Genomic DNA, 26,059 nt, shown 5'->3' with positions numbered 1-26,059 from the left:
CCAAGGCATGTGTTGACATGAATCAAAAAACGAAGATGCTCAGGAGCCATGGTTCTGACCGAAAAATAATGTTTTAGAAAAATTTACTCCCAAAATTATTTCACAGGGTGTTTTAAAGTTAAGGTAAAAAAACCCTTCGATTAACCCTGTATAATAAGCCAAATACTAAAGTTCATTATAAACTGAGTTTACGAATTAAAGTTGATATATTTATATACAGGTTGAGAAAAAATTCATGACAATAGGGCTAAAAATAAAAAAAATTAATTATGACGAAATTTCTTTCCGTTGCATTTTTTGCATCTGAGTGTACTTTAATTAAGATTAGTCCCGAACTTTATATAGAGAGACGTTCCAAATCAACAGAAACATGAGTAAAGTTTGAAATAGGCCAACGGCACTGGGACAAAACGTTGGACATGGCATTCATGTTTAGACATTAATATAATGGAAGAGAAACCGTTGTTATTTTTACCAAACCATGTTCTAGTAGGTCGTAAAAATGTTGTCTTAAATTAAAGGCAGGAATGGCTGGGTCCCGTCAGTAAGGCACCTGCTATCGAACCGCTTTGGCCACGAGCGAGCTTCAAAAGCTCTCCACGAAACTCGCCGGAAATAGACCCGTTTTGCCCGTTCTTTGTTGAGTTCCCTTATACCAACCATCTTCTCTTTTCTTATGAACGTAAATTATATCGTGCACCTGAAAATATTCAAAAAATTTTATATTAAAATAAGCAGCAACTTCCAATCAGAGTACCATGAAGGTGCACAACCAAGAAGAAAAACAAATTGTCCCGCTCCCACGCCTGAAAATTACTCTTTTTAAGGCGGGATGACACGGTCAAAGTTATTATAAATATAACTATACTTATATTCGTTGATTGAAAGAATTGGAAAGATGCACAACCTACTGGGCGAATTGAATCACAATCCACTTCTTTCCTTGGATTTTTCCGTTAAGGATCAGTCGGAGAAACTCATATCGATGTCCTCTGGATATATGGCCAAGGTATTCAAGTTTTCGTCGCTTGATAATATTAAGAAGTAGTCTGTCGTGTTCCATTCTTCAAAATAATTAATTTAATTATTTTAATTAATTATTAATTAGTGTTTAAATTGTTTAATGAAAATCCGTATTATTTACGTACTGTACCCAAAACCCGTAGATCTACGCATTAATCAGTAGTTCTGGCACCACTGTCTCCGGCAAGCCCTCAATCTGTCGACTGAAAGCAGAACTACGATACAGTATTCTTTATCCGCTGCTCTGTAAATGACTATAAGCGCGCAACGGCGCAAAGCTAAACTAAATCTCGGATTTCTCGGACAGGCTGACGGTAACGCCAGCTACATATCGGACAGGTTTTGTGCCACGAAATCGCCCATTAAGGTTGCGCATCTTATTTCTCCAATCAACGCTATATAATAATGCGCGTCTCACTTGTACACTGCTTGTATAGTATTGACTGATCACAGTCGAGTTGGCTCCGTGATATATATTTTACTATGCTCTCTGGAAGAGCTTGCGCCGTTGCAAGCTCTTCCTCTTTCGTCTTCCTTCTCCTGGCTGCCGCTATGGAGACTTGCTCGATTTATATTCAATACTAGAATTTGACTAAATAAAAAATATATAGGATCTTCTTCCGATGCGCAGTTAGTAAAAGCAACGTGTATCGGCAGCCAGACGGCCCGCATGCTGTTCCAGCCGCTGAGAGCATAATAAAAGATATATCAAAGAGCCAGCTTTTTTAAAAAACTTTCTCGAAAACGCTGCTAGCTCTTATATTATGAACTAAGCTAAGAATATAGAAGAATAATTTAACGTTTCTTACCTGCAACTCCAATTCATATTCGCTATTCGGAGGATACGGAGTAATGCACCTAAATCTCTCGCGTACGGTCTGCGTCCCCGTCTTGGAAGACTTGTGATTGCCAGCATCGAGGGAGTTCGATTTCTTGTGACGGTAGACGTCGGGGCTAGAACTCGAAACGTCTAACTGACCAGCCACGGCAGACCTTCGTTTAAAAAAAGCATTTTAACGATATGTAAAAGCAATGTTTTAAAAAAATTACGAGTAGAAAAAGTAAAAATGTAACAAAGTAATGAAAAATCGTATTTAGTTTCTAAGTTAAACCGTCCTGACAACTCTTACTTTTGGATCGGTATTTACATGTCTGGAAGTAAATGGCATAGGGATCTTGTAGCAGCCTAAAATAATTTCTTATTTTTGCGCTACATCTCTAGCTGAATTTAAGTAAAATAATGCCCATCCCTAGTTTGTACCGCTGCAATTTTGATAGTACCGTGAATGCCGTTCCATGTGGTGGCGCAGGGTTGCAATTTATATTATTAGTTTAAATTATTCTTTAAATTATATTGATAACTTTCCTGAATTTTCCTTATTTCGAGCACAGTTTGGTGTGTGTATAAACACATTTTTGTCTTCAGAAGATAATCTCTGGCAGAATTTTAACGATTTAAACCTAGTTCATGCACTTGCAAATTGCGATTTACGAATTGCGAAATGCGTTTTGATTGACTGCCTTCAGGGAAGATCTTGAAAGCGACAAATTGCAAGGCAAAAAGAACGCATTTCGCAATTCGTAAATCGCATTTCGCAAGTGCATGAACTGGGCTTTGCTCGGATTTTTCGACACTTCCATTCCAACCACTGGTGAAAAGTCCCAGAGTGGTCTTCATCTTCCTATAAAAGTCTTTGTACATCGTATGTGGCAGAGAATAGCCCTGCGAATTGTGTCCCTTACCATCCTAAAGGGAAGAATTGGCATTTTGGGACTTTCGTTGTAGAAACGAGAACATTTTGGAGGAGTTTTTTTGAGAAGATTTTAAGCACAGCAATAGTTTTAAAAGCAGAAATTTTTGAACAGTTATTGGTTTTTTGAATGGTTCCGTGAAGGTTCCCTGTTGGAGGCCGGTGTGAACTGGCGAGTTTCCCCTTTTTCCGCAAATTTCCAAGTTTTCTGATGGTTTGAAGCAGTTGCATAATGGTACGTATATACCGGCGCGCTGTGCCGCGAACGCGCGGCACGCGCGCACCGATTCGCCTCTATCGGTATGTGTTTTTAAGTTGCGCGCAAACAGCTAGCGGCGAACCATCTCCAGTCGGTTTTTCGACGCTCCGCTTTGTTTCTTCGTCGTTCAATTGGGACGGCCGGTGAAGACATCGCGGGCATTCCGCGCGCATTTATCAGTAACTATGTATATTTTCTTTGAATAAATTCCCTTTTTTGTGTTTTTCTTTGAATATTGTTTATTAATGGAGTGTTTAAAGAGTCGCATTACTCATGATTAAAATTGCGTAGTTCTTCTCGGACGATAGAGACATGATTAACGACTAGACGAATGTTCGCGGGATTTCTATGGATCGCGGGATGTTCGTTAAAACAATAAAAGTAACGCGCGGACAATGCTCGGCGCGCGCGCTGCGCGTTCGCGTCGCAGCGCACCAATGTATACGTACCATATTGGATATGGGCCCAGGTACGATATGAAATCAACACTGATTGACTACAGCTTCAGAGCAAAAGCTAAGTACTGATTTACGTTTTGTTAGAGTCTTTTTGCTCTTTTTTCTTAACTTTCTACGAAACATTTTTTGTAAACCTCGAAACAAATGAGATAATAGACTTTACTCTATCGTTGACTCACCCTGTACATAGGCTTTTATTAAATTTTGCTGTTTTAATTTGAGATATATCACTACTGAACATCTTTAGCCCTGTGGTAATTTTCTTATTTTTTTTAAATATCACATTAACTTGGCTTAAATTAAGTGGTGCCCAACAATATGCAAAAATAATTAAATGAACCTACACCTAATGTTCACCAGACGAAGAGCAGCCGTACGCTGCGGTTTTCTATTTAATTTTTAATATCCTTTTTACATAATTTTTTCTATCTTTTTAAAAAGTCGCCGCAATCTTATTAAGTCGCAGTGAGAGAAATGCGACGGTGTTCTGTTGCGGCGTTGCCACATTTCTCCGGTACGCCTTTCCCTATCAAGTAAAGTAAAATCACGATCGCAAACCGCTTATTTTTAAAAGACTTTTTTTCGAAAAGATAACTAGATAACATCATTAGACATGTTTCTGAGCATCTGAAAGGGAATTATAAGGATATCGTTAAGGTGTCCATTTTTTTATAACGAGAAAACGTCAGTAATCGCGATAATTTAAAAACTCAACTTTTTAACACTACACAACACACTAATTGGTTTTATGTTGTCAGTAAATATTATTAAATAAAAAATATATTCCTAATAAAAATAGATAAATTGTAATAATTATTTAATATCAAAAATATCAGATACACTAATTATTTTTGAAAAGTTATAAATAAAAGTAGAAATGCAAGAAAATATATATAATTAGTTAATTCTGAGCTAATTTTATAATTGATTGATTTACTACAAATAATGTGTATACATAGTTACTTACGAGTAAAAATTATTCTCTTATTAATCTCGTTTTTGACTCAGATCTACCGCACGCTGCACAACTAACGATTTTACAATATTTCTGGAATTCCCAATAATATCACTGTTAGTTTAAGTTCTGACGCAATATCCTCTAGATTTACTAACGCAAACAAAAAACTTCAGACCATTCACATATTGATATTAATAAAAAAAACATTCTCTGTGTATAAATCAAACTCATTTTTATTTGCAATCGAAAATATGTTTTTAAGTTCTATACTTTGTTATATTTGTATACACTCAGATGCAAAAAAACGCAACGGAGAAATTTTTGGTCAAATTTAAAGTGTTCTATTTTTGTTATTTTTAGCCCTATATACATGAATTTTTTAGCAAGATGTATACAGGGTGGCGCACCTCATTCGCCTCGGTTGATTATACGAAAACGGAAAGATGTAGAAATAAAATATTTGATGAGTATATGTGGGGAGAAGTTTCTAGTGCCAATTAGTAACTATTTTCAAAATCGAATTTAGTGTAGGGACTTATTTAAATTTATACCAGTTTACTTTTATTTTATATATTATATTTTATTTTTTTTCTCTGCAAATGCTGGTTGGGCTGGCTTCTGGAGAAGGAATTCACCTTATCCCATAGCCAGGAATTTACGTACTATTCTGCATGTGTGTAAAATTGCGCTTCTCTGCATTGGTACGTAAAGGCCTGAGGGTAGAGAGGCCTTATGCAAAAATTCCTTAAATCGTTTAGATACAACTCCCTCAACTGATATCACTATTAACCCTCTAAGCGGGGGTGTCATCCCCCAACTTTTTTCAAATGGGAAGGGGATCAAGAGGTACCGCAATGAAAAGAGCTTTCTATTCTCTATATTTCCCCGCTTAGTTTTTGAAAATCGGTCGAGTCATTGAGAAAATATGAAGGATTGAAATTTGAAAAGTTTATTTAAACATTTATCAGAGTAAATGATAAGGATAAATTCCTTCGACCAATTTGCTGTTTTTTCTTATTATTTCTGGATGTTTACGCCTTTTTTCACTTGCCACAAGGTTGAACGATCATGTGCGGTAGTTGCTAGATAGCTGTTCTGTGACTTGTGCGTTGAAGTTCTTCTCAATATCGTTAAACTGACCTACAATAGGATTTCCAAAAATACCAGCCCACACGTTCAATTTCTGAGGGTTTTGTGTGTGCACCTCGTGAAAAACCCTGAGGTTGTCCTCTGCCCAGTACCGACAGTTGTGCCGAGTAACTACACCGTTCAAAAAGAAAGTACACTCATCCGAAAAACACACATTAAATTATTATCATTCGCCACTCGTTTCACTCATAGTTTCACAAAATTGCTAGCGACGATCAAAATCGTCTTCGTTGAGTTTTTGTACCAACTGAATTTTGTACGGGTGGAACTTGTGTTTTTTTAATATCCTTTGGACATTTGTACGATTCACGCCGGTCTCATTGGCTAATTTTCTTGTACTGAGCGTACTATCCATGGCAACTTGACCCAATACGAATACCTCCATAACTTCATTTACTACAGGCTCTGCCTCTTTTTATTCATAACGGAACCAGTTTCGCGAAATTTTGCTACTAACTCGCGAACAATTTTGCCATAAAGGTGTTTGTCAGGATGGCATTCATTGAATATCTGCGGAACCCAAAGACATTATAAAGATAGACCGAACATCTCATTCATAAATACTCGTTGGTAGTGTATCAAACATTCCAATGTGTCGAACAAGGACAGAAGAGACAGGGAAGTCTAAAATTTCCGACCCCGGCAACTAGGCACATTTGGATTGTTCTAATGGCCAGTGGCGTATCGTTTTTGGAACGAATTTAAGTAGTAAAGTAAAAGTAAAGTAATTAGTAAAATTTTTACTCCATATTAATATACTACATTAACACTTTTTCGTTAGATGAGTTTTGTTATAAGGTCTAATATAATAATATAATTAATATCCCACATATACTTATGTTGAAACGTTAGTAGATAGTTTTCGAAAATCGCTCCAACGTCGATATTCAATTTAAACTGTCAGTTACTTCTCTATAAACTTTCAGTTACTTTTGAATATTTACAGGGTGACTCAGGCTTCCGAAACAGTTCTATATTAGGTTTGTGGCTGGTGACTTTTCTTTCAATTTTTTTAGAATATGGAGGCAATGGTAAAGCACATTTTAGACATTTTTGTAAACATAGGTGGCCGGAACATATTTTACTAAAGTTGTAGATTTGCCATTAAATTTCCATTCAGAAATACCTAGGGTTGCCACCTGTCCTTTTTGGAATAACTTGTCCTTTTGACTTTTTGACTTAAAAGTCATTTTTATTTACGTATTTTCCCTGAGAAAAATTACCTACAGCAAACAGAAATATTCTTTTCGTCCAAATTTAATTAGAGATGTTATAAAACTTATAAATAAATTTTTCCTGTTTAGAATAGGCAACATTATTTAGAACTTCCCGTTTAATCTCAAATGATAGTTTAGGTTTTAGTTTTACTTTTTTTTGATCTTAAAAAGAACTTTTCAAAATTAGTAATTAGTTACAATTTAGTTAGTTCGCAATCGATAGCTTCCTATACCTAAAATCAATATGTATTTTAATGAGAAATTTAAAAGTATCAAATCTGTGTGCTACAGTATGGGATTTCTGTCGCATAATAATGAATATTACGTTTATTTACAAATCCATTACTTAGGTAGCTTCATCAGACAATCAAATTTTAGTTAAATGTCCCAATCTTCATGAACTGTATTAAGCATATGTATTGCGGTTTGAATCACCCTGTATGTTGACAAAAATATTTTTGAAAATGTGCTTTTCAATGGCCCCGATCTTATGTAGAAAATTGAAATAAAAATCACAAACCAAAAACGTAATAGGTAAAAAGCTTTTTGGAGGCCTGGGTCACTCTGCATATAGGTATGTATAAAACTAGTAGCCTAAGAATTATTTACAGTTCGTCCCATTCTAAAAAAGGTAAACACACCGCACAAATAACTCTAGAAAGAGGTATTTGTATTGTACAGTGGTAAAAATTGTCTAAACAAGACCGAAGGGGCAGATATAAGATATAATAAAGCAATAAAATGTAAAAAGGACGGGTAAACACCTTTGTTTATTTGTTGAGCAAAATTCCTTTAGAATATCGTATATAATGACCAAAATATGACACAATTTAAAAAAAATGTCACTTTTTCTGGCTTATAATAAAGTTTCAAATGCAACGTTTATATTCAAATTTGTTATGATTTGTTATGATACAGTTAGGTAGTAATTGAGACGAATTATAATTCAATTACCGGCTACTACGTTCTTATTTTAATAGATCAAAATTCAACAAATATAATTAGAAATTATTTTAATTGTGAGAGGCTCCCTTGTGGGACGCCTATGTACGATTACGGCGGAAACAATACCTACCTGTGAAAAAGACAAATTCGGGTAATTTGAGCTTATTTTTCCACACATTTGACACTGTCCTACCATATTGAAAATTCGCAGATTCAAAAGTACGTTAAACAAAAACAAAAACTAATGAAAAACACCGAAAAGTTCACTTCGGGCTTGATTCCGACTTCAAACACACCGTAAGCTAAACGTAGTACGCTATAACGGACCAACGGCCGTCGCGAGGGGTGGTGGGACGGACGGCTCATTTCATTCCGGAAGACTAGCAGCGACGTTGCCAATAGTTCTAGACGTTTCAGCACATTAAACAGTAAACATGTCCTTTAATAGTAACGCATATATCCTCTGGTTAATAACATATTATTACGCATGCTTCTTTAAAATAAACTATAAATTTAATTAAGAAATTGAGATTTATTGATATCCGGTGAAGGTTTTAAAGTCACCTTTTTTGCAAATCAAACTAAGTAGATAGGCGCAAATTTGAGATGTGGCAATGTCGCCTTCTCTATCTCAGTTGGTTTTTACAGTACGTAGTCAACCTCCGATTGTTGGATCGGGTTAAAATGCACAATGTGATATTTGTTCTTACTAAATCTATGGCGGAACCCGATACATTCATTATTATTAAAATAAAGTTCGATTATTTCAACTTTTTCTGCAAGTGAGTACACCATAATTGTTAAGAAGTTTAACAACATTGAGAAGAACTTCAACGCACAAGTCACAGAACAGCTATCTAGCAACTACCGCACCTGATCGTTCAACCTTGTGGCAAGTGAAAAAATGCGTAACCATCTAGAAATAATAAGAAAAAACAGCAAATTGGTCGAAGGAATTTATCCTTATCATTTACTCTGATAAATGTTTAAATAAACTTTTCAAATTTCAATCCTTCATATTTTCTCAATGACTCGACCGATTTTCAAAAGCGAAGCGGAGAAATATAGAGAATAGAAAGCTCTTTTCATTGCGGCGCCACTTGACCCCCCTTCCCATTTGAAAAAAGTTGGGGGATGACACCCCCGCTTAGAGGGTTGAAGATTTTGCAGCCATTTTTGGGGCAAAAGTTGTCCCCCTCACAAACAAAATTGACGTGTTTTTGGATTTTTTGAAAAAAAAAACCCTGGCCGTTATGCCTTGCGGAACGTTTTCGATGGGCCACCCTGTATATATTATATATTATATAATAAAATAAGTGATATCCTTGTATACCGGCTATATAATGACAAGCTGTACCTTGGTACTCCCAAAGCGTTAAACGCTATACAGGGTGCTACAAATTCGAGGTACGAGCAATGGTATCTCGGTGACCGTAATAGATACGAACATGGTTATATTGGGGCAAAGTTGCGCTTTAGGATGTTCACCAAGATACCATCGATTTTTTGTTAAAAATTTCAAGAATTGCTGACTTTTTGGAAAAACGGATTTTTTGAAAATCATTTTTATTTTTCCTGACGTTACTTTTAGGAAATCAAAAACTAATTGCACATTCACATTGCCACTTTATTAGGGCTGTCTGATAGTATTTTTTAGATTTTCAAATTAGCTGATAATATAATTTGTGAGATACAGTTGCCATCTTAACTTTTTTAAATACGGGCCTGCATTTTTTATTTCAGATTTTGAAAGAACTCGGTCTCCTGAGTACAATGATATGCCACACATTTTTTTTTTGTTTCGGACATTTGAAGATAATTTATTTAAACTAATTTCAAGTCCGGCTCTGTTTTTTTAAGATTTAATCTATTCATCGTTACAATATCGATAAGCTTTCAAACTTAACAATGACGTGGGGTAAAACATTGAATACGGAAAATCAAATGCAATAACTAAAGGGGCATTACTTGGCGTAATTTGTAAAAGTGAAATCAATACATTTCAACATTTACAATAAAGAGTACAAAATGCATTCGGAACTATAACAAGAAGTTATGTTCAAAGAGCTATAAATAAGATTGAACAAAAATTAAATTTGTGCATTAGGGAGGATGGTAACCCTTTCGAACATGTAGAGCATTAGAAACTAGTGTATAGAAGTTGATTTACTTATAATAACTACGATTAATATTATGAATATTATTACATCGTACATTGAGATCCCAAATTCACAATAAAAAAAGTTAATATAATTTAAAAAACCAGAGTCGTACTTGAAATTATTTTAAATAATAATTAAAGAGCTTTTTATTGTTATATAAAGAAAGTATCAAGTGTGGCATATCATTATACTCAGGAGACCGAGTTCTTTCACCTGAAATAAAAAATGCAGGTCCGTATTGAAAAAATTAAGTTGGCCTCTGTATCTCACAAATTATCAGCTAATTTGAAAATCTAAAAGTACTATCAGATAGCCCTAATAAAGTGGCTATGAGAACGAGTAATTAGTTTTCTGATTTTCTAAAAAGTAATGACAGGAAAAAATAAAATTGACTTTCCAAAAACTCAGCAATCCTTGAAATTTTTAGAACTTTTTGATGGCATCTTGGTGAACATTCCAAAGCGGAACTTTGTCCCAATTTAACCATCTTCGTATCTATTACGGTTTCCGAGATACCAATGCTCGTACCTCGAATTTGTAGCGCCCTGTATACGGGAGCTATTATAGGCTATTATTATAAATAAGTAATATTTCACGACATTTCTTTACTGACGACATTTATTTACTCTTTCTACTCGTTGAAATTCGAGAAAACCAAAAATACAAAAATCCAACAATAAAAGAACTAAAAAGAAAAAATCCTGAAAATAATAACGGCTAAGTCTACCACCACCAAGCAGGTCAAGCCTTAAGAGACATGCACTAGATTTCTACGGCAGCGGCTAAAGACGGGCACACGGACCTGGCGTTACCATGGTGAAGGATAGAGGGTCGCTCCTTGTGCTTAACCCGATGCGAAGAGTAGCCGAACAAACGCTGGTGCTCGGAGGGCTGGATCTGAACAGTTGGCTGGGGCACGAGCCGGACCTGGGGAACACTCAAGGTCATGCAACAAACGACGGGATCATACAATATAAAACGTACAACGTGTGGAAGTTGCGGATCGACCTAGCCTATGGGTGACTATATATATGACAAAGTTTAATTTTGTTACAGGATTAATGTGTTTTAATTTTAATTACACGCCGTTTTTGCTAGTGCGGTCATAATTAGGGCTATTTCAGCTATAACGATATTTTTTAAAAGTACATAAATTACAATTTTAGAAGATGTTCATAAAACATTTAATCACTAGTTGATTAAAAAAAGAGTATACCATTAATACTGCAAATTATGTTTTATCCTCTCATAGTACAGGCATAGTTTAAGGAAAGGAGTAGTTGCACTCTCGCAAATATTTTCTGCCAGTTTTTGCAAGCTGGCAGGTTGCAAAGCGTTTCAGTTGAATTCGGTCCGTCGAGCTGTGAGGTTCGAGTATAGGTTCGAGCGTTGCGTCCGAGCACAGGGACGGATTGCCAAAAAATGAGTGCCTTACTGTGCGCTGCTATTAATTTTGGAAATAATTCAAAAAATTGTTCTTTGAGTCTTTTTAGATTTCCATCGCATGTAAATCGGCAAGCTGATAGTAATTATCAATTAACATTTAATTATATTTGTTTATTTTAGAAGCTGAGATATTATGTAATTAATTAAACGTTATTATTTTTTTTAGCATGTGTGCAGATTTTAAAAATAGTTTAGATATACAGGTTGTCTCAAATATGCGCATGAAAATATTTTTTGGTCAGGGGATTTTCCATAAAATTTTCATTCCAATAATAATTTACGAGATAATTTATATAAATTGGTTTTTGAAACATTTTTTGAAACATACACTGCGGAGGCTCCAAAGAGAACGACAGTTTGTATTGAAATGAAATTTTGTGAACATATGTATGTAGGTTATAGTATTAAAATATAGAGAGTTCTACAGGGTGTCCCAAAAAAATTACATATCAAAGTTGTGTTTTTTGTAATGGAACACCCTATACATTAATTTTTTTTCGGATTCTGGGAAAAAAATAAAGGTGAGTTTTATAAGAGAAGTATATAACTAAAATGTAAGGTTTTTGACATATTTAACATTTTCTAGAAATAAAGAACAATTTTTAAATTACAATAAAAGCTACCTAAAGTGGAGTTTACCCGGTATAGCCTAATATGTACATAGTTAAATTAACTATTGTACTTTAAATCAAATTAAAACTTGATCCAAAAAGTTATACAGGGTGAGACAAAATTAACATTTGCCACCTTTAAAAGCATGTTACTCTTTTATTTTAAATGGAACGCCCAGTAGATTATTCCGATATTCAATGGAGAATTCATGTATCTTCAAAATACTGTTAAGGTTGCTTACCACTCAAACAAAGATTTTTCTAGATATTTTCATTTACATGATTTGATCTGAGTAGATCTTTATTATTTGATAAAATCTAGGTGGCTATATGTCTGACGTTACTTCAACATAGCTGTCTAATTACTCCAACTTATAGTTATCATTTTGTATCAGTTAAAACAAACAAAAAATTCTCAGAAATTTGCCGAAAATGCAAATTTATCCTACATCAGAAAGAATTGATATGATTCTATTAGTTGGTGACTGAAGTGTGCATTCATCAATTAATAGAATACTTAAATGCTAGTCTGGGTTTTTTATGAGGATATGTTAAAGACAGTGTTTACAAAACTCGACCAACTATTGTCGACAACATGAGAGAAATTATTGTAGCTGCTTTTCGAGGTAGAAATCCACATATCCATTTTAAAATGAAAAGGTCCTTTTGAAAAGACAATCATTTTATGCAGTTAACAGGAAAAGAAGCATTTTGAGCACTTGATTTCATCTAGCTAATTTTTGTCACATAATTATAGGTTTATATCGAGTTTTAATTCTGTAATAATTAAAATATGTTTTAAAGATGTATATTTTTATTACCGTTGAGTATTTTACTCCACAATCTTTAATTTTTGTTAAATTAACAAAAGGTATATCACACAGCCACCTAGATTTTTTCAAATAATAAAGATCTACGGACGCAAAACCATAAAAATTAAAATATCTAGGAAAATCTTTGTCTGAAGGGTAGGCAAACTTAATAATATTTTGAAGATATATAAATTCCCCACTGAACATTTAAAATAAAGGAATAACTTGCTTTTAAAAGTGACTAATGTTCCATATTAATTTTATCTCACCCTGTATAACTTTTCGGGCCAAATTTCAATTTGTAATTAAATATCAGGCTATACAAGGTCAACTAAAATTTAGATAGCTGTTATCGAAATTTAAAATTTACTCTTCATTTTTACAAAATGTGAAATAGCAACCCATTAATAAATTTCGCCATATCGTTTATAAGAGGTGTTAAGGCAATTAAAATTTGGAATCACGGATGCTATTTACCAGACGAATTTGCGATATCGTATGCTGTTTAAGCGTTATCGTTCGGCCTAGAACCCAATCGCGATCATGGATGTCGTCGGTTTGGTTTATTTGGCTGCCCAGGCGTTGCGAGGCTTAGCATTTTTTATACATTTAACGTTTTTGATGGGTTTACTTTATATTTGTATAGATTTATGATGAAATTAGAAAGTATATTTAGGTAAAATATAATGATATAACGTATTTCCTAGACTATTAAAAATATAGTTCTCCTTATATTTCCATTTATTTATAATATAGCACACTAAAATCCAATCAATATCGAAATTATTCACATTTTTTAGAAATTATGTAAAACTATATAAATAAAAAAACATTAAACTTTGTCAGCATATTAAATCACTATTGTGTGTATTACTGTAAAAAGCTATTACCTCACATGAACGGGGGTGAGACGCAGGGGATGATAATGGGGTAATTGAATGATCCTCAAAGACGGGATTGTCCATAGAATATGACAAAGGCGGTGGAGACTTCGACAGTTTGTTGGTTAGACGACGCATCAGACTGACTGTGGCTTTATCTTTGCGTTCTTTAGTCTAAAAGAAAAAAAATACCATTTGATTTATTAAGAACACCAAAAAATGTCTATTTCAATAATAAAAGCATGCTCCGTATTCAACAAATATTTAATGTAAATTTTAAAATGTTGTATGCATAATATTACTCAATATCTTGTTAGTATATTTTTATAATTACACAAAGAAAATGAAAAATGTCAAAGTTAATGATAAGTACAAATAATATCGTCGCTTAAAGTGAAGACGATCTTTATTAGGCGGAGACAGGGGCACATCAAAATAAAATCTTTAATATTATTCAAAATAATTGCTAGGTATAAGAATACAGGGTGGCCCATCGAAAACGTTCCGCGAGGCATAACGGCCAGGGTATTTTTTTTTCAAAAAATCCAAAAACACGTCAATTTTGTTTGTGAGGGGGACAACTTTCGCCCCAAAAATGATTGCAAAATCTGCAACCCTCTAAGCGGGGGGGTCACCCCAACTTTTTTCAAATGGGAAGGGGGGTCAAGTGGCGCCGCAATGAAAATAGCTTTCTATTCTCTATATTTCCCCACTTCATTTTTGAAAATCGGTCAAGTCATTGAGAAAATATGAAGGATTGAAATTTGAAAAGTTTATTTAAACATTTATCAGAGTAAATGATAAGGATAAATTCCTTCGACCAATTTGCTGTTTTTTCTTATTATTTCTAGATGTTTACGCATTTTTTTCACTTGCCACAAGGTTGAAGGATCAGGTGCGGTAGTTGCTAGATAGCTGTTCTGTGACTTGTGCGTTGAAGTTCTTCTCAATGTTGTTAAACTTCTTAACAATTATGGTGTACTCACTTGCAGAAAAAAGTTGAAATAATCGAACTTTATTTTATTAATAATGAATGTATCGGGTTGCGCACTTATTCAATGAACGCTGTCCTTCTCAATATCGCAAGTTCTTCTCAATATCGTTAAACTGACCCACAATAGAATTTCCAAAAATGCCAGCCCACACATTCAATTTCTGAGGGTTTTGTGTGTGCACCTCGTGAAAAACCCTGGGGTTGTCCTCAGCCCAGTACCGACGGTTGTGCCGATTAACTACACCGTTCAAAAAGAAAGTACACTCATCTGAAAAACACACATTAAATAGGAAATTATTATTATTCGCCACTCGTTCACTCATAGTTTCACAAAATTGCAAGCGACGATCAAAATCGTCTTCGTTGAGTTCTTGTACCAACTGAATTTTGTACGGATGGAACTTGTGTTTTTTAAATCCTTTGGACACTTTCACGCCGGTCTCGTTGGCTAATTTTCTTGTACTCAGCGTACTATCCATGGCAACTTGATCCAATACGAATACCTCCATAGCTTCATTTACTACAGGATTTTCCCTCTGCCTCTTTTTATTCATAACGGAACCAGTTTCGCGAAATTTTGCTAATAACTCGCGAACAATTTTGCCATAAAGATGTTTGTCAGGATGGCGTTCATTGAGTATCTGCGCAACCCGATACATTCATTATTTTTAAAATAAAATTCGATTATTTCGACTTTTTCTGCAAGTGAGTACACCATAATTATTAAAAAGTTTAACAATATTGAGAACTTCAACGCACAAGTCGGTACCACTTGACCCCCCTTCCCATTTGAAAAAGTTGGGGATGACTGCCCCGCTTAAAGGGTTGATATTTTGCAATCATTTTTGGGGCAAAAGTTGTCCCCCTCACAAACAAAATTGAAGTGTTTTTGGATTTTTTGAAAAAAAATACCCTGGCCGTTATGCCTTGCGGAACGTTTTCGATGGGCCACCCTGTATGTAAGTGCTAAAAAATCTCAAAATACTAGAAAACCTAGTAAATAATATACCTAGTAAATAATTACCCGTTGGCAAACGCACATAAATTCGTGCAAAAGCACAAGCAACCTGTAGAAAATTAAGACATAATCTCACAATTACACTGCAAGTAATGTTATAAAGTCCATTCTGTTAGTTTGTAAACAGCTAGCAATCTTGCTATTTTGAATAAATATAACTAATGAAATTATCATATTAGCCAAAATTATATAATTATTATACAAACTAAAAAAAATCTGGTTAATATTCAAATAATAACATAAAATCTCCTAATACTAACCAAAAATAATATAGTGTGCAGTACAGACGAGCAACAAATCGCAAACTGCGATTCTAAAATCGCTATTGATTCTAAATAGGAAACTGCGACTGCGATTTCTTCTATTTGCGAGTTTCAATTTAGGCAACCAATATTATTATAGTTGCGAGTTGCAAGTTGCGATTTTGCTGCGAGTTGCGATTTTGTTGCGATTGTGATTTTGTAAACTAGGACTGCGACAACCTTCTATCTGCGAGTTTGAATTTTTAGGAGTTGCAATTTGCGATTTTGTTGAGAATATAATTGTGTGGTCGATGTAGTAAGTAATGTTGTTGCGAATGTAATTATTGAAGCATTTTATAGTAAACTGCGACTGAATTTTTCTCTGATTTTATTTATAGAAAAGGTGTTATTTTCTAGGGTTTCAAAATGAATAATATACCTTTTTTTTTAAGAGTGGTTCGACACTATAACTTTTTTCTGATAAAAAAACAGTATGTGTCATGATGACAATGACGCACAGTGGTAGAAAATGCGAATCGAGAATTCCAAGTCTCTCAGTAAGAAAATATATTTTATTTCTTACGAAAATTATTCTAGTTTTTTCTTTTTGTGTTTAAATATAACCATTGATATTTAAAGTAAAATTTATAACGCACAGGGTGAGTGAACGATGTGTGGGGGGGAAGATATTTCCCTTATTTACAGTGATACAAAAAATGTTAAATACAAAAGTTGTTAGGTAATTGGTGATGCATACTTTAAAATTATTTTCAAGATAGTAACATTTCCGGTTATACCGGAAGTAGATGTCAACTTGCTTATTTTAAATAGAACACCCTCTATATTATTCCATATTCGGATTTCATATAAAATTCTAGACATATTTCAGTAGAGGGAGAAGGGGGTTTCTACGCCAGGAGAATCAGGAGGATCAGAGGATCAGGCGCACTGCGCATGCGCGAATCAGGTAAGAACGGTTAAAATAGGCTAATAAACAAGAATAAACAGGTTTGATGCGCTTTGAACAGCTTTTGAACAGCTTTGAACCGCTTTTTAGCTTAAAACAACAGACCTGTTCATTTTTTGTTTAAACCCGTTTATTTCTGTTTTAAAGCTGTTCAAAGCGGATCAAACCTTTTGTATTCTTGTTTATTAGCCTATTTTAACCGTTCTTACCTGATTCGCGCATGCGCAGTGCGCCTGATCCTCTGATCCTCCTGATCCTCCTGGCGTAGAAACCCCCTTCTCCCTCTACTTATTTCATTATACATTTTCATGTTGCATGTTATTTTTATGTATTGTTACGTTTTTCGTCGGTTCCGCGTGCGGATAGAAAGTCACAATTTATTTAAACACTATTTATTTAACACTAATTAACAAAAACAATAACGATAAAAGACTTAAAGAACTATTTACAAACGATTTATAACTATTTATCTAGAAAGAATTTATTTTGAATTTTAGCGCGTCAACTGTACTCGTCTATTTATGTTTGCCCTCTTTAGGCCCCAGCCGCCGGCTTTTATACCCACAGCTAAAGAGTTCCCGAATAATCCGGAACAGCCGAGATTTGTCCATTCGTCCTTGAACGACGCCAAGCGTATTAGTCAGCTTAGACCGGGTTCACACGGGTCCGCAACAGTATAATGTCCTATAGGGACCTAAATTCAACCGATTTCGAGATATAATTTAAATTTCATGTCAAAAATGAAGTGTGCAGGCCACAAAATACTCAGCTTTTTTCCTTATGGGAGCATTAATACTTATTTGAAACTGACTTTCTTGTTGAAAGGGACATAGTTTATGTGAATTATGTTAATTTTTGGTAATAATTTGATACATGGTGGTCAAAATGGACATTTTTAGAGCACCCAGTATATCTGAAACAGATTCTCTGAAAACTTCATTTAAAACCAATAAACTTTTATGTGAGATACTTTTTATAAAACGTCAAATTAAAAAGTTAATGGAGGGGTCCATTTAACTGTAAACACCCTGTACAAACGCACGTATACGCAAAAGGTTTATGGATATTTGAAAAGAAGAATGATTATACAAGACATCAGTGACAAAAGGTCCGAGTCGGAACGAGTCGCAAAAAAGTTCTGCTCCAATTTATATAAATTCGATTATTATTATGTTTAATTATGTTTAATTTTTTCCAGATTACTGTTGGTCTTTACTGTGAGTAGTTTTATTTTAAAAATAAACAAATCATGAAAAAAGTAAAATATTTACATCCGTAAATATCCATCTTAATTTTGGTAAACTCAATTTGTCCAACGCACCTGTGACAGCTCTTTTCAGTTCGCATGAATAACGACAAATAATGTCTCCATGCCTACTAATTAAATGTACCATTTTTGGAACTCCGTAAAAAATTATTTACGGAGATATAAATTCAAATTTCAACTCTTTGTGATTCCTGAATATTTCAAAAGATAAAACGGTAATTGATTCGTTATTATCTTACAACCAATTGGACTTTTGGATTACAAAAATTGGACTTTTGGAATTCTAGATTCGCGTTTTCTATCACTGTGCGACGTTGTCCGATATCTAGACTCCATTCTAAAATCCAATATTTAAATATTATTAATTATATTTAACTCCAAAATTTAAATATTAAAATCGCAATCGCAGGTTACAGTCGCAGCGATTTAAAAATCAGAATCGCAGTTTCAATTGCGATTGGCGAATCGCAGTTTTGCTCATCTCTAGTGTGTATACTAACCAGCTAGTTTTTATGTAAACCAGCTGCTGATTACCCGCTATTTATTTTACACAAATAGAAGGATTCTTCAAAAATAACAGCGCTTTTAGTTAGTTTGTAAAATAGGTGGCTAGTTTTAAACCTAGCTAAGTATCCTTTTAGCCGCCACATATAGGGTGTTTCAAAAACATGTGCCATCACTCGTGGGGAGATTCCTCACGTAAAAATAAGATTATTTTTTCATATCAACATAGGTCCGATTCTGCTTTGTTTCGCAGCTACAGGGTGTTAAAATCTTAATAATTTCTCGATTTATTATAATTTTCTTCCAGGTACTTTTAGCGATTCGAATGAAATTTTGAGGGTAAAAGTTATTATAAGTACCACCTATTTTAATGCTAAAATTTAAAAGTAATAAATAAAAAGTAATGAAAAATAAATCATATTTTTACGTGAGGAATCTCCCCACGAGAGATGGCACATGTTTTTGAAACACCCTGTATACATAACTTTATCCACGAGAGTAGGTAGAATCTAGAGCGTTCACCCAAAAAGCTCAAATAAAGCTTGATTTTCATGCATTCGTTATCGGACGATACGATGATACGACATTAATTTTATTGGTAGAATTTAAAGACTTTGATTGGTTAGAAAATTACGCAGTTTTTATATTTATTGCACTTTCATGCCTCCGTAAAACGAAAACGATATGACCAATCAGGGCACCGTCGGACCATCGTATCAACGTATAATGATGCATGAAAATCAAGCTTAAGTAATTAGTAAGCAAAAACAAACCAACCTTCTCACACTTAGACTGCGCAAGCGTGTTAGAGCCGATGCCGGCCGGACTAGATCCAGCCTGCCAGGTGACGACGGTGGGGCTCGAGGCGCGCGGAGGCAGTTCTGGAGGGGGGGCGTCCGCGGAACGCATCCGCGCCCCCTTGCCGCCGCGGGAAAAACTTACGGACTGGTGAGCGTCGGATCCGGCTGCGTGCGATGCGGAGATGTGGCTAGAAGAGGCGCGAGCCGGTGTCACGTAATTGCCGGGAAATACGCCGCATTTCTGGGTACGGTTCGACACTCCCTTGTACCAACCATCCTGGCAACTAAAAAAAAAATAAATAAAAATACATCGTTCTGCATGAATATCCTATACAACGAAAGTAATTTAAATAAATAATAATTCAAAAAAAGGCATGCAAAAAATAATTTTTAATTAATATATAAATAATATAATTAATAATTTTTAATTATTATATATATTAATATTTTTTAATTAATATTTAAAAACAATTAAAATGTGTGTTATGTAGCTAAATTGTTTTAATTTGAGGATTGTTTCTCGATCGTACTTTAAGTATAAAGGATAAAATCTCAGGTTATTTCGGTCTGTTTTCATTCAATGACACTCATTTATTCATTAAAGCCACTATATTTTGTAGTGGTTACTAACATTATCAAGAGGTACCAAGCTACAAGAAACATTATTCTTTACAACAAAGCAATCCAGCAAACAATACAAATATACAAGATAAGGGTTAACGTAATAAAGACGAAAATCAAAGAACCAAAAAAAAACACAAAAATAAATCAACAAAAATTTCGTCACAAATTACAATGAAGTAAAAAACATAATAATATATGGCAACTGATTATATATAAGTAAAAACCAGAAATATTAATTAAAGAATCTAAAATAACTTACAATTAGAGTTAAAATATCGGTACGTACACACCACACATTATAAATTTATTCTGTGAATGTAAGTAGGTACGAGTATATTAATGTGCCGAGATAAAATTCATTTACATGTATTAAAAAATATTTAACAAAAAACCTACTACAACAATCAAAAGCACTAATAATTATTTCTTTATTAACAAGCAAAAAAACTTTTTTTATACATTATTTAAATTCTTGAGATATATTAATATTAGTATATAATAATATGTATTACTATTAAAAGTACAATTATTATTCTTATTCATTTTATATTATTTTTCAAAACATTGCAATAAATCACACTCAGTTTGTCAATATCCGATCTAAAACTAATGGAGTTTTCTTTATTAATATTTATGTGTCATTTCCAGGAACAGTCTTTTATTATAATTAGATTCACGGTCCAAAACTGAGACATTTTTGTAATCGAAATTATGGTCTTTATCTTTTTTATTTATTTGCCTAATTTGCTATCACTTTTGTGTTGCGCTATTCTACTTTTTAAAGACTGGGATGTTTGGCCAATGTAGCATCCCTCACAGTCAAGACAAGGGATTTTGTATATAACATTACTCTAATTACTCTGAAGTATTGGAGTCCCTGTCCTTAACGTTTGAAAATATTCCTCCTGATGTTAACATATTATATTTTGCTATTTTAAAATTGGAATTATCATCGATTTGTTTAATTATATTATTAGTCAATCCCTGAATAAAAGGCAGTAAGTTATTTTAGATTCTTTAATTAATATTTCTGGATTTACTTATATATAATTAGTTACCATATATTATTTTGTTTTTTTACCTCACTGTAATTTGTGACGAGATTTTTGTTGATTTATTTTTGTGTTTTTTTCGTTCTTTGATTTTCGTCTTTATTACAGGTTTGTTCCAACCAGCATTTCGGGATCGTTTCGAAATCGTACTCGAATCGGTTTTCTTGCACTTTGTTAACATGCACGGACTTCGAATAGTTTCATGACAGTGCAAAAATTATCAACGTTGGAACGCTTTGTGGATTGTTTTCGGGACTGTTAAAAGTATATCGATCGGATTTTTGTTTCTGTTTAGAATTTCATAACATAACCCTATTATTTTTGTTAGCAATTTGCAATAATAATAATTATTATTTTTGAAATGGAGAATCAGAATCCAGTAAATTGTTGGTAAGTGTTGTTTCAACTGTAACTCACTAACTCACTTACCTATCCCCTCTTTTATAATCCTGTTATGCGTAGTTTCCTGTTATTTCATTACAGTATAGAATATTTGAACATTATTTTGTAAATAAAAATTAATTAAAATTTCCGAACGATTTACTCCACACAAACTCACAAGCAAAAGTATAACTCACACGTATTCGAATTTATAAAAAACAACCAAGACAGAAGCATCAGCCGGACGCCGCGCGCCAGACCAGAATCGGCTGTTAAAAATCGATAATCCCTGCCCCAATATGCTTTAATGCGCAAGTCAACCCAAACAGTTCTCCATTTGAACCATGTAACGAAATTACCGTTCGGAAATCGTAACTAAACGATCCCAAGGTAGGTTGGTTCGCAAATAGGATCGTCCGATAACCGTCAAATCTCGGTCGGAACACATTTGAATTATTGCGCACGAGCGTGATCGTTCAGGGACGGTTCTGCGGCGGGTTGGAACAAACCTTACGTTAACTCTTATCTTGTATATTTGTATTTTTAGCTGGATTGCTTTGTTGTGAAGAATAATGTTTCTTGTAGCTTGGTACCTCCTGATGATGTTAGTAACCACTAACGAAATATAGAGGCTTTAATGAATAAATGAGTGTCATTGAATGAAAACAGACCGTAATAACCTGAGATTTTATCCTTTATACTAAATTGTTTTAAGTATTGCAAAATATCTACATAAATAAGTTAATTATATAAAGACTGTTCAGCCATCGTTCACCGTTACTTCATTATTATTTGTCAAATATGAGTTTAGGGTGTGTCTAAGATCAATTCCTATTGTTTGAAAATTTTTAAGTACGTTCATTTTACGTTTTAAGTACGTTTTTTCAAATGAGCGATTATTTATTGAGCGACTTCCGTTTTTTTCGGCATGTGTTCATTTTTTCTTGAACTCTTCATCAGTTACTGTTAACCTTTAATTCCAATCCTTTAGACTGTTCAAATTCCTATTTCTAAAGCCATCGCTATATTATTTTAAAACGCTATCAATTTGTGTTGATTGCAAAAATCGAAATATACACAATGTACAGGGAGGGTCAAATTCGACGCTTTTAAATGAAACACCCTTTCCTATAAGAGATAGACAAAAACTAATATTGGTGTCTGGAGCTCAATTTTTGTCAAAAACATGATGGTGAAAACCGCATATCGATATCTGTTACCATTTCGGAGTTACGGAGTGTTTTTCAAAAATAGGCATTTTTAACAAATCGCTGTAACTGTTTTGCTATGGAAAATTTTGCATTTTTATGAAAATATTTCCAAAGCACCTTTTTACGTAGAATTTAATGGTTTAAGTATATTTTTTTAAATTAATAATTTAAGAATTTTCAACAGAAAATTTGATTTTTTATATGGGACACCCTGTATATTTTTAATTTATTGAAAAGGTAATTTTAAATTATTATTTTTGGAAAGGTAATTTTAAATTATTTCAACCAGCAATACAGTTTAGCGCCACATACACCACGACAATATATTGAAAATAAAAAATCAGTGTTCACCTTCTTTTTGATTAAAGCACAGGACGCAAGACGCTCTCAGCCTGTATGTCCCTTAACGGCTGTTTTGAAACCAGTTAAAATTGTCCTAAACACATCGTCGCCTTCCACACAAAGTGTCGTAACTGACATTTTGAAAATATTACAAGAGATAGAAAAAAACGCCTTTTATTGAGATCTAAAAATGAACTTTTGTTAGATATGTCATTTATTTCTACTCTCTACTTTCTACTTTCCGTCTGATACAGCATTAGAACCATTTGCTGTTACAGTTACATATGCGGTGACTGCTAGATCACACTAAAATAAGTTTTTTTCGCCCCACCATAAAATTTTCAAAATACTAGTTACTACACTTTGTGTGGAAGGCGATATGTTCGATGACGTGCAACGGTTTTATTTGATATGAACTTTAAAACATTATTAGGCTATTAAGATCGGCAAAAAAAAGTTTTTTTCATTTCGCTCAAAATGAGTTATTTGGGTCAAAAATGACCTAAATACAAAATATTTTCACGGTGTCTGTCTGTCTGTCCGTCTGTAACACGATAATTCAAAAACCGCCAAACCGATTTTAACCAGATTTGGCACAAAAATACTGTGGAACCCGAGACTCTACTAGAGCATAGGTACACGGAACGAATATCGACTGGAAAATATCGCGCTTGCGCATTGACGACTAGCGTATGGACTAGCGGATGCAGACAACTAATCAATGAATTAACACCCTCCAAATAACCACGCTAACCAACCCGCCAAATAACTAAACCAATCCAACTAAAAAGAAAAAAAAACCAAACCAAACCAATGCAATTAATCACGCTATAGGCAAAAAAAAATATAAAAAAGGTCTGGTCCGGCGTGAGATTTGAACCACGGACCATTCGCTCACGAAGCCATGGCCTCAGCCACGGAGCCACGTGCTCTTGCAGAACTGCTATCGCTAGGCATTACTTTCCGCCGTGATGGTTTGCCAATGTAACGAAACAACCTCGACACGCATCGATCGATACAAACTCGTAACGGATTACTTTTCTCGAATCGCAATTCGGATTTCGGAAAACTAAAACGACTAAAATAATTGTTAGAAAAGAAGCCTCTGTCAAAAATATCTATGTAAGCAATGCATTGCACATGCGCGATATTTTCCAGTCGATATTCATTCCGTGTACCTATCTCCTAATGAGAATCTGGCCATTAGTTTTTGGTGGGGGTGGGGGGTTGGTACAGGGGTATAGGACGGGGTTAAAAATTTTAAAAAATTGTAACTCCAAAATTACAGTAGCTAGCGAAACGCGGTTTTCAATTTAAGATTAGGAATAATATTTGCAACAAAATTTGTAATAACATCAAAATCAGTCAAAGTCGCAGTTTTTGAGATATTCCGTGTTTCCGTAGTCCGTTTTTGAGAAAATCCGTGTGGAGAACTCCAAACTCCCATCGGACGCGACCCCAGGTGGCGGATAGGGGAAATAACCGCGGACCAAAATTGGAAAAATTCCTTTACTTCGAAACTAAAAGAATTGCCTACCAACTTTTTATTAACATATTTTAGTATGGGCGGCTATACGTGCCTCCCGGCGCCAATTTTTTTGTTTATGTTTGCTTTTTTTAATTAAATTTTCATCCTGATAACGCGTTATAATACAGTCCTATTTGGTCCAAAAGTGTTTCCGGCAACCTTTAAAATTTAATGAGACTTACAAGTATAAATAAAGAAAAAATATTCAAACTTAAACAAAAACTTATGCATATTTTATAAATTATTATTGATTATTTCCCCTATCGTAAAATGGACCAATCAGCTAATCTAATTTTTCGAATAAATTTTGTTTAGATAAGTGATTAAATCCCAAGACCAGTTTAACCGCGATTATTTTTTCGGTTTCCTTTTGGGTTTTCTTTTTGTCGTTTATCACTAATTCTGAGAGATTTTGGCAACAGTTCAAAAATCACGCGCAAAATATATTTGAATAGTTTAATTGATTAAATTTATAGGTCTAGTGATAAAATATATGATTATTTCTAGTGATGAGTGAAATATCGGTAATTGTGACTTTGTCACTGATATTCTATAATCACAGTCACAGCCTGTGACTGATTTGAAAATAAACGGTGACTTGCTAAAGCGTGACGATTACAGTTAATTGTGATTTCTCTGGTAACGAGAAAATACTTCACAGAGCGGGAGGTCGCGCGTCGCGAACGCAGCTGCCGATGGCGCCGGTCGTGACTCAGTTCACAGTCACGAGTCACGACGTACGTTTCATAGGATAGATATCTGACAAAGTGATCTAAAGACAGTGACTGTTAGAAGTGATTTAATTTTTTATGTATTTTATATTTTATTACTATTTTTTATCACTACGAATCGGTTTGGTTCCTTTTTAGTTTAGCAGGTTTTTTTAAAGCCAAACATAAAGTTTTACCTTTATACTGTTAATTTTTTTTTAGAAACTTCATTTTTTATATATTTCGTTTATTTTAACATAAAAGAAAGTATTTGTTGTTTAATGTATTACTTATCTCGTGTTGTTAAGTTTCGTTCGTTATGGTTATGATCATATTGCATATTTTATACTTTTCCCGTTGGTTTCTTTAAATAAAAAAATTGTTTTATTTTTATTTTTTAATATAGCTTTTACCCACTGTTTAGTATTTTCTATTTCAGCGGCCTTGGATAAAGGACAAATCGTCCCATTGCTGCCAAAAGTCACTAACTTACTTTTTATTACTTCCGAGAAAAATGCGTCTAAAGATGAATTGCATTGCATAAAGATGTTATAGTTAGTAACTATTCGGTGTTAAAATAAAACATAAATAGCCAGAAATCGTAGTAAATGACTTTTGCAATCGATTCTCCGCTTCAAAACATAGTTAGTGATTGAATTTGGTTGTTCGGAAAAATGTTAGTTAGTGACTTTTGGCAGCAATGGGACGAAATAAAAATTAGTATAACAACAACAACTTTCGTTGAAT

General features: G+C 34.0%; 1 protein-coding gene across 1 annotated transcript in view; it reads right to left on the bottom strand.

Moving 5' to 3' along the window:
- Positions 1-246: 246 nt before the first annotated feature.
- LOC115890600 (E3 ubiquitin-protein ligase SH3RF3) overlaps positions 247-26,059 on the bottom strand; it is a 36,839-nt gene continuing 11,026 nt past the window's right edge. The window contains 7 exon segments of the mRNA XM_030910879.1: positions 247-700; positions 1,833-1,997; positions 2,633-2,641; positions 10,721-10,824; positions 10,827-10,859; positions 13,693-13,846; positions 19,442-19,748. Of these exon segments, the coding sequence (XP_030766739.1) occupies positions 587-700; positions 1,833-1,997; positions 2,633-2,641; positions 10,721-10,824; positions 10,827-10,859; positions 13,693-13,846; positions 19,442-19,748 (886 nt within the window). The 3' untranslated portion in view covers positions 247-586.

Source organism: Sitophilus oryzae, unplaced genomic scaffold (genome assembly GCF_002938485.1).
Source record: "Sitophilus oryzae breed Bouriz unplaced genomic scaffold, Soryzae_2.0 scaffold_888_pilon_pilon, whole genome shotgun sequence".
Classification (NCBI taxonomy): domain Eukaryota; kingdom Metazoa; phylum Arthropoda; class Insecta; order Coleoptera; family Curculionidae; genus Sitophilus; species Sitophilus oryzae.
The sequence above is the reverse complement of the archived record's forward strand: the minus strand, read 5'-3'. Positions and strand labels throughout refer to the sequence as shown.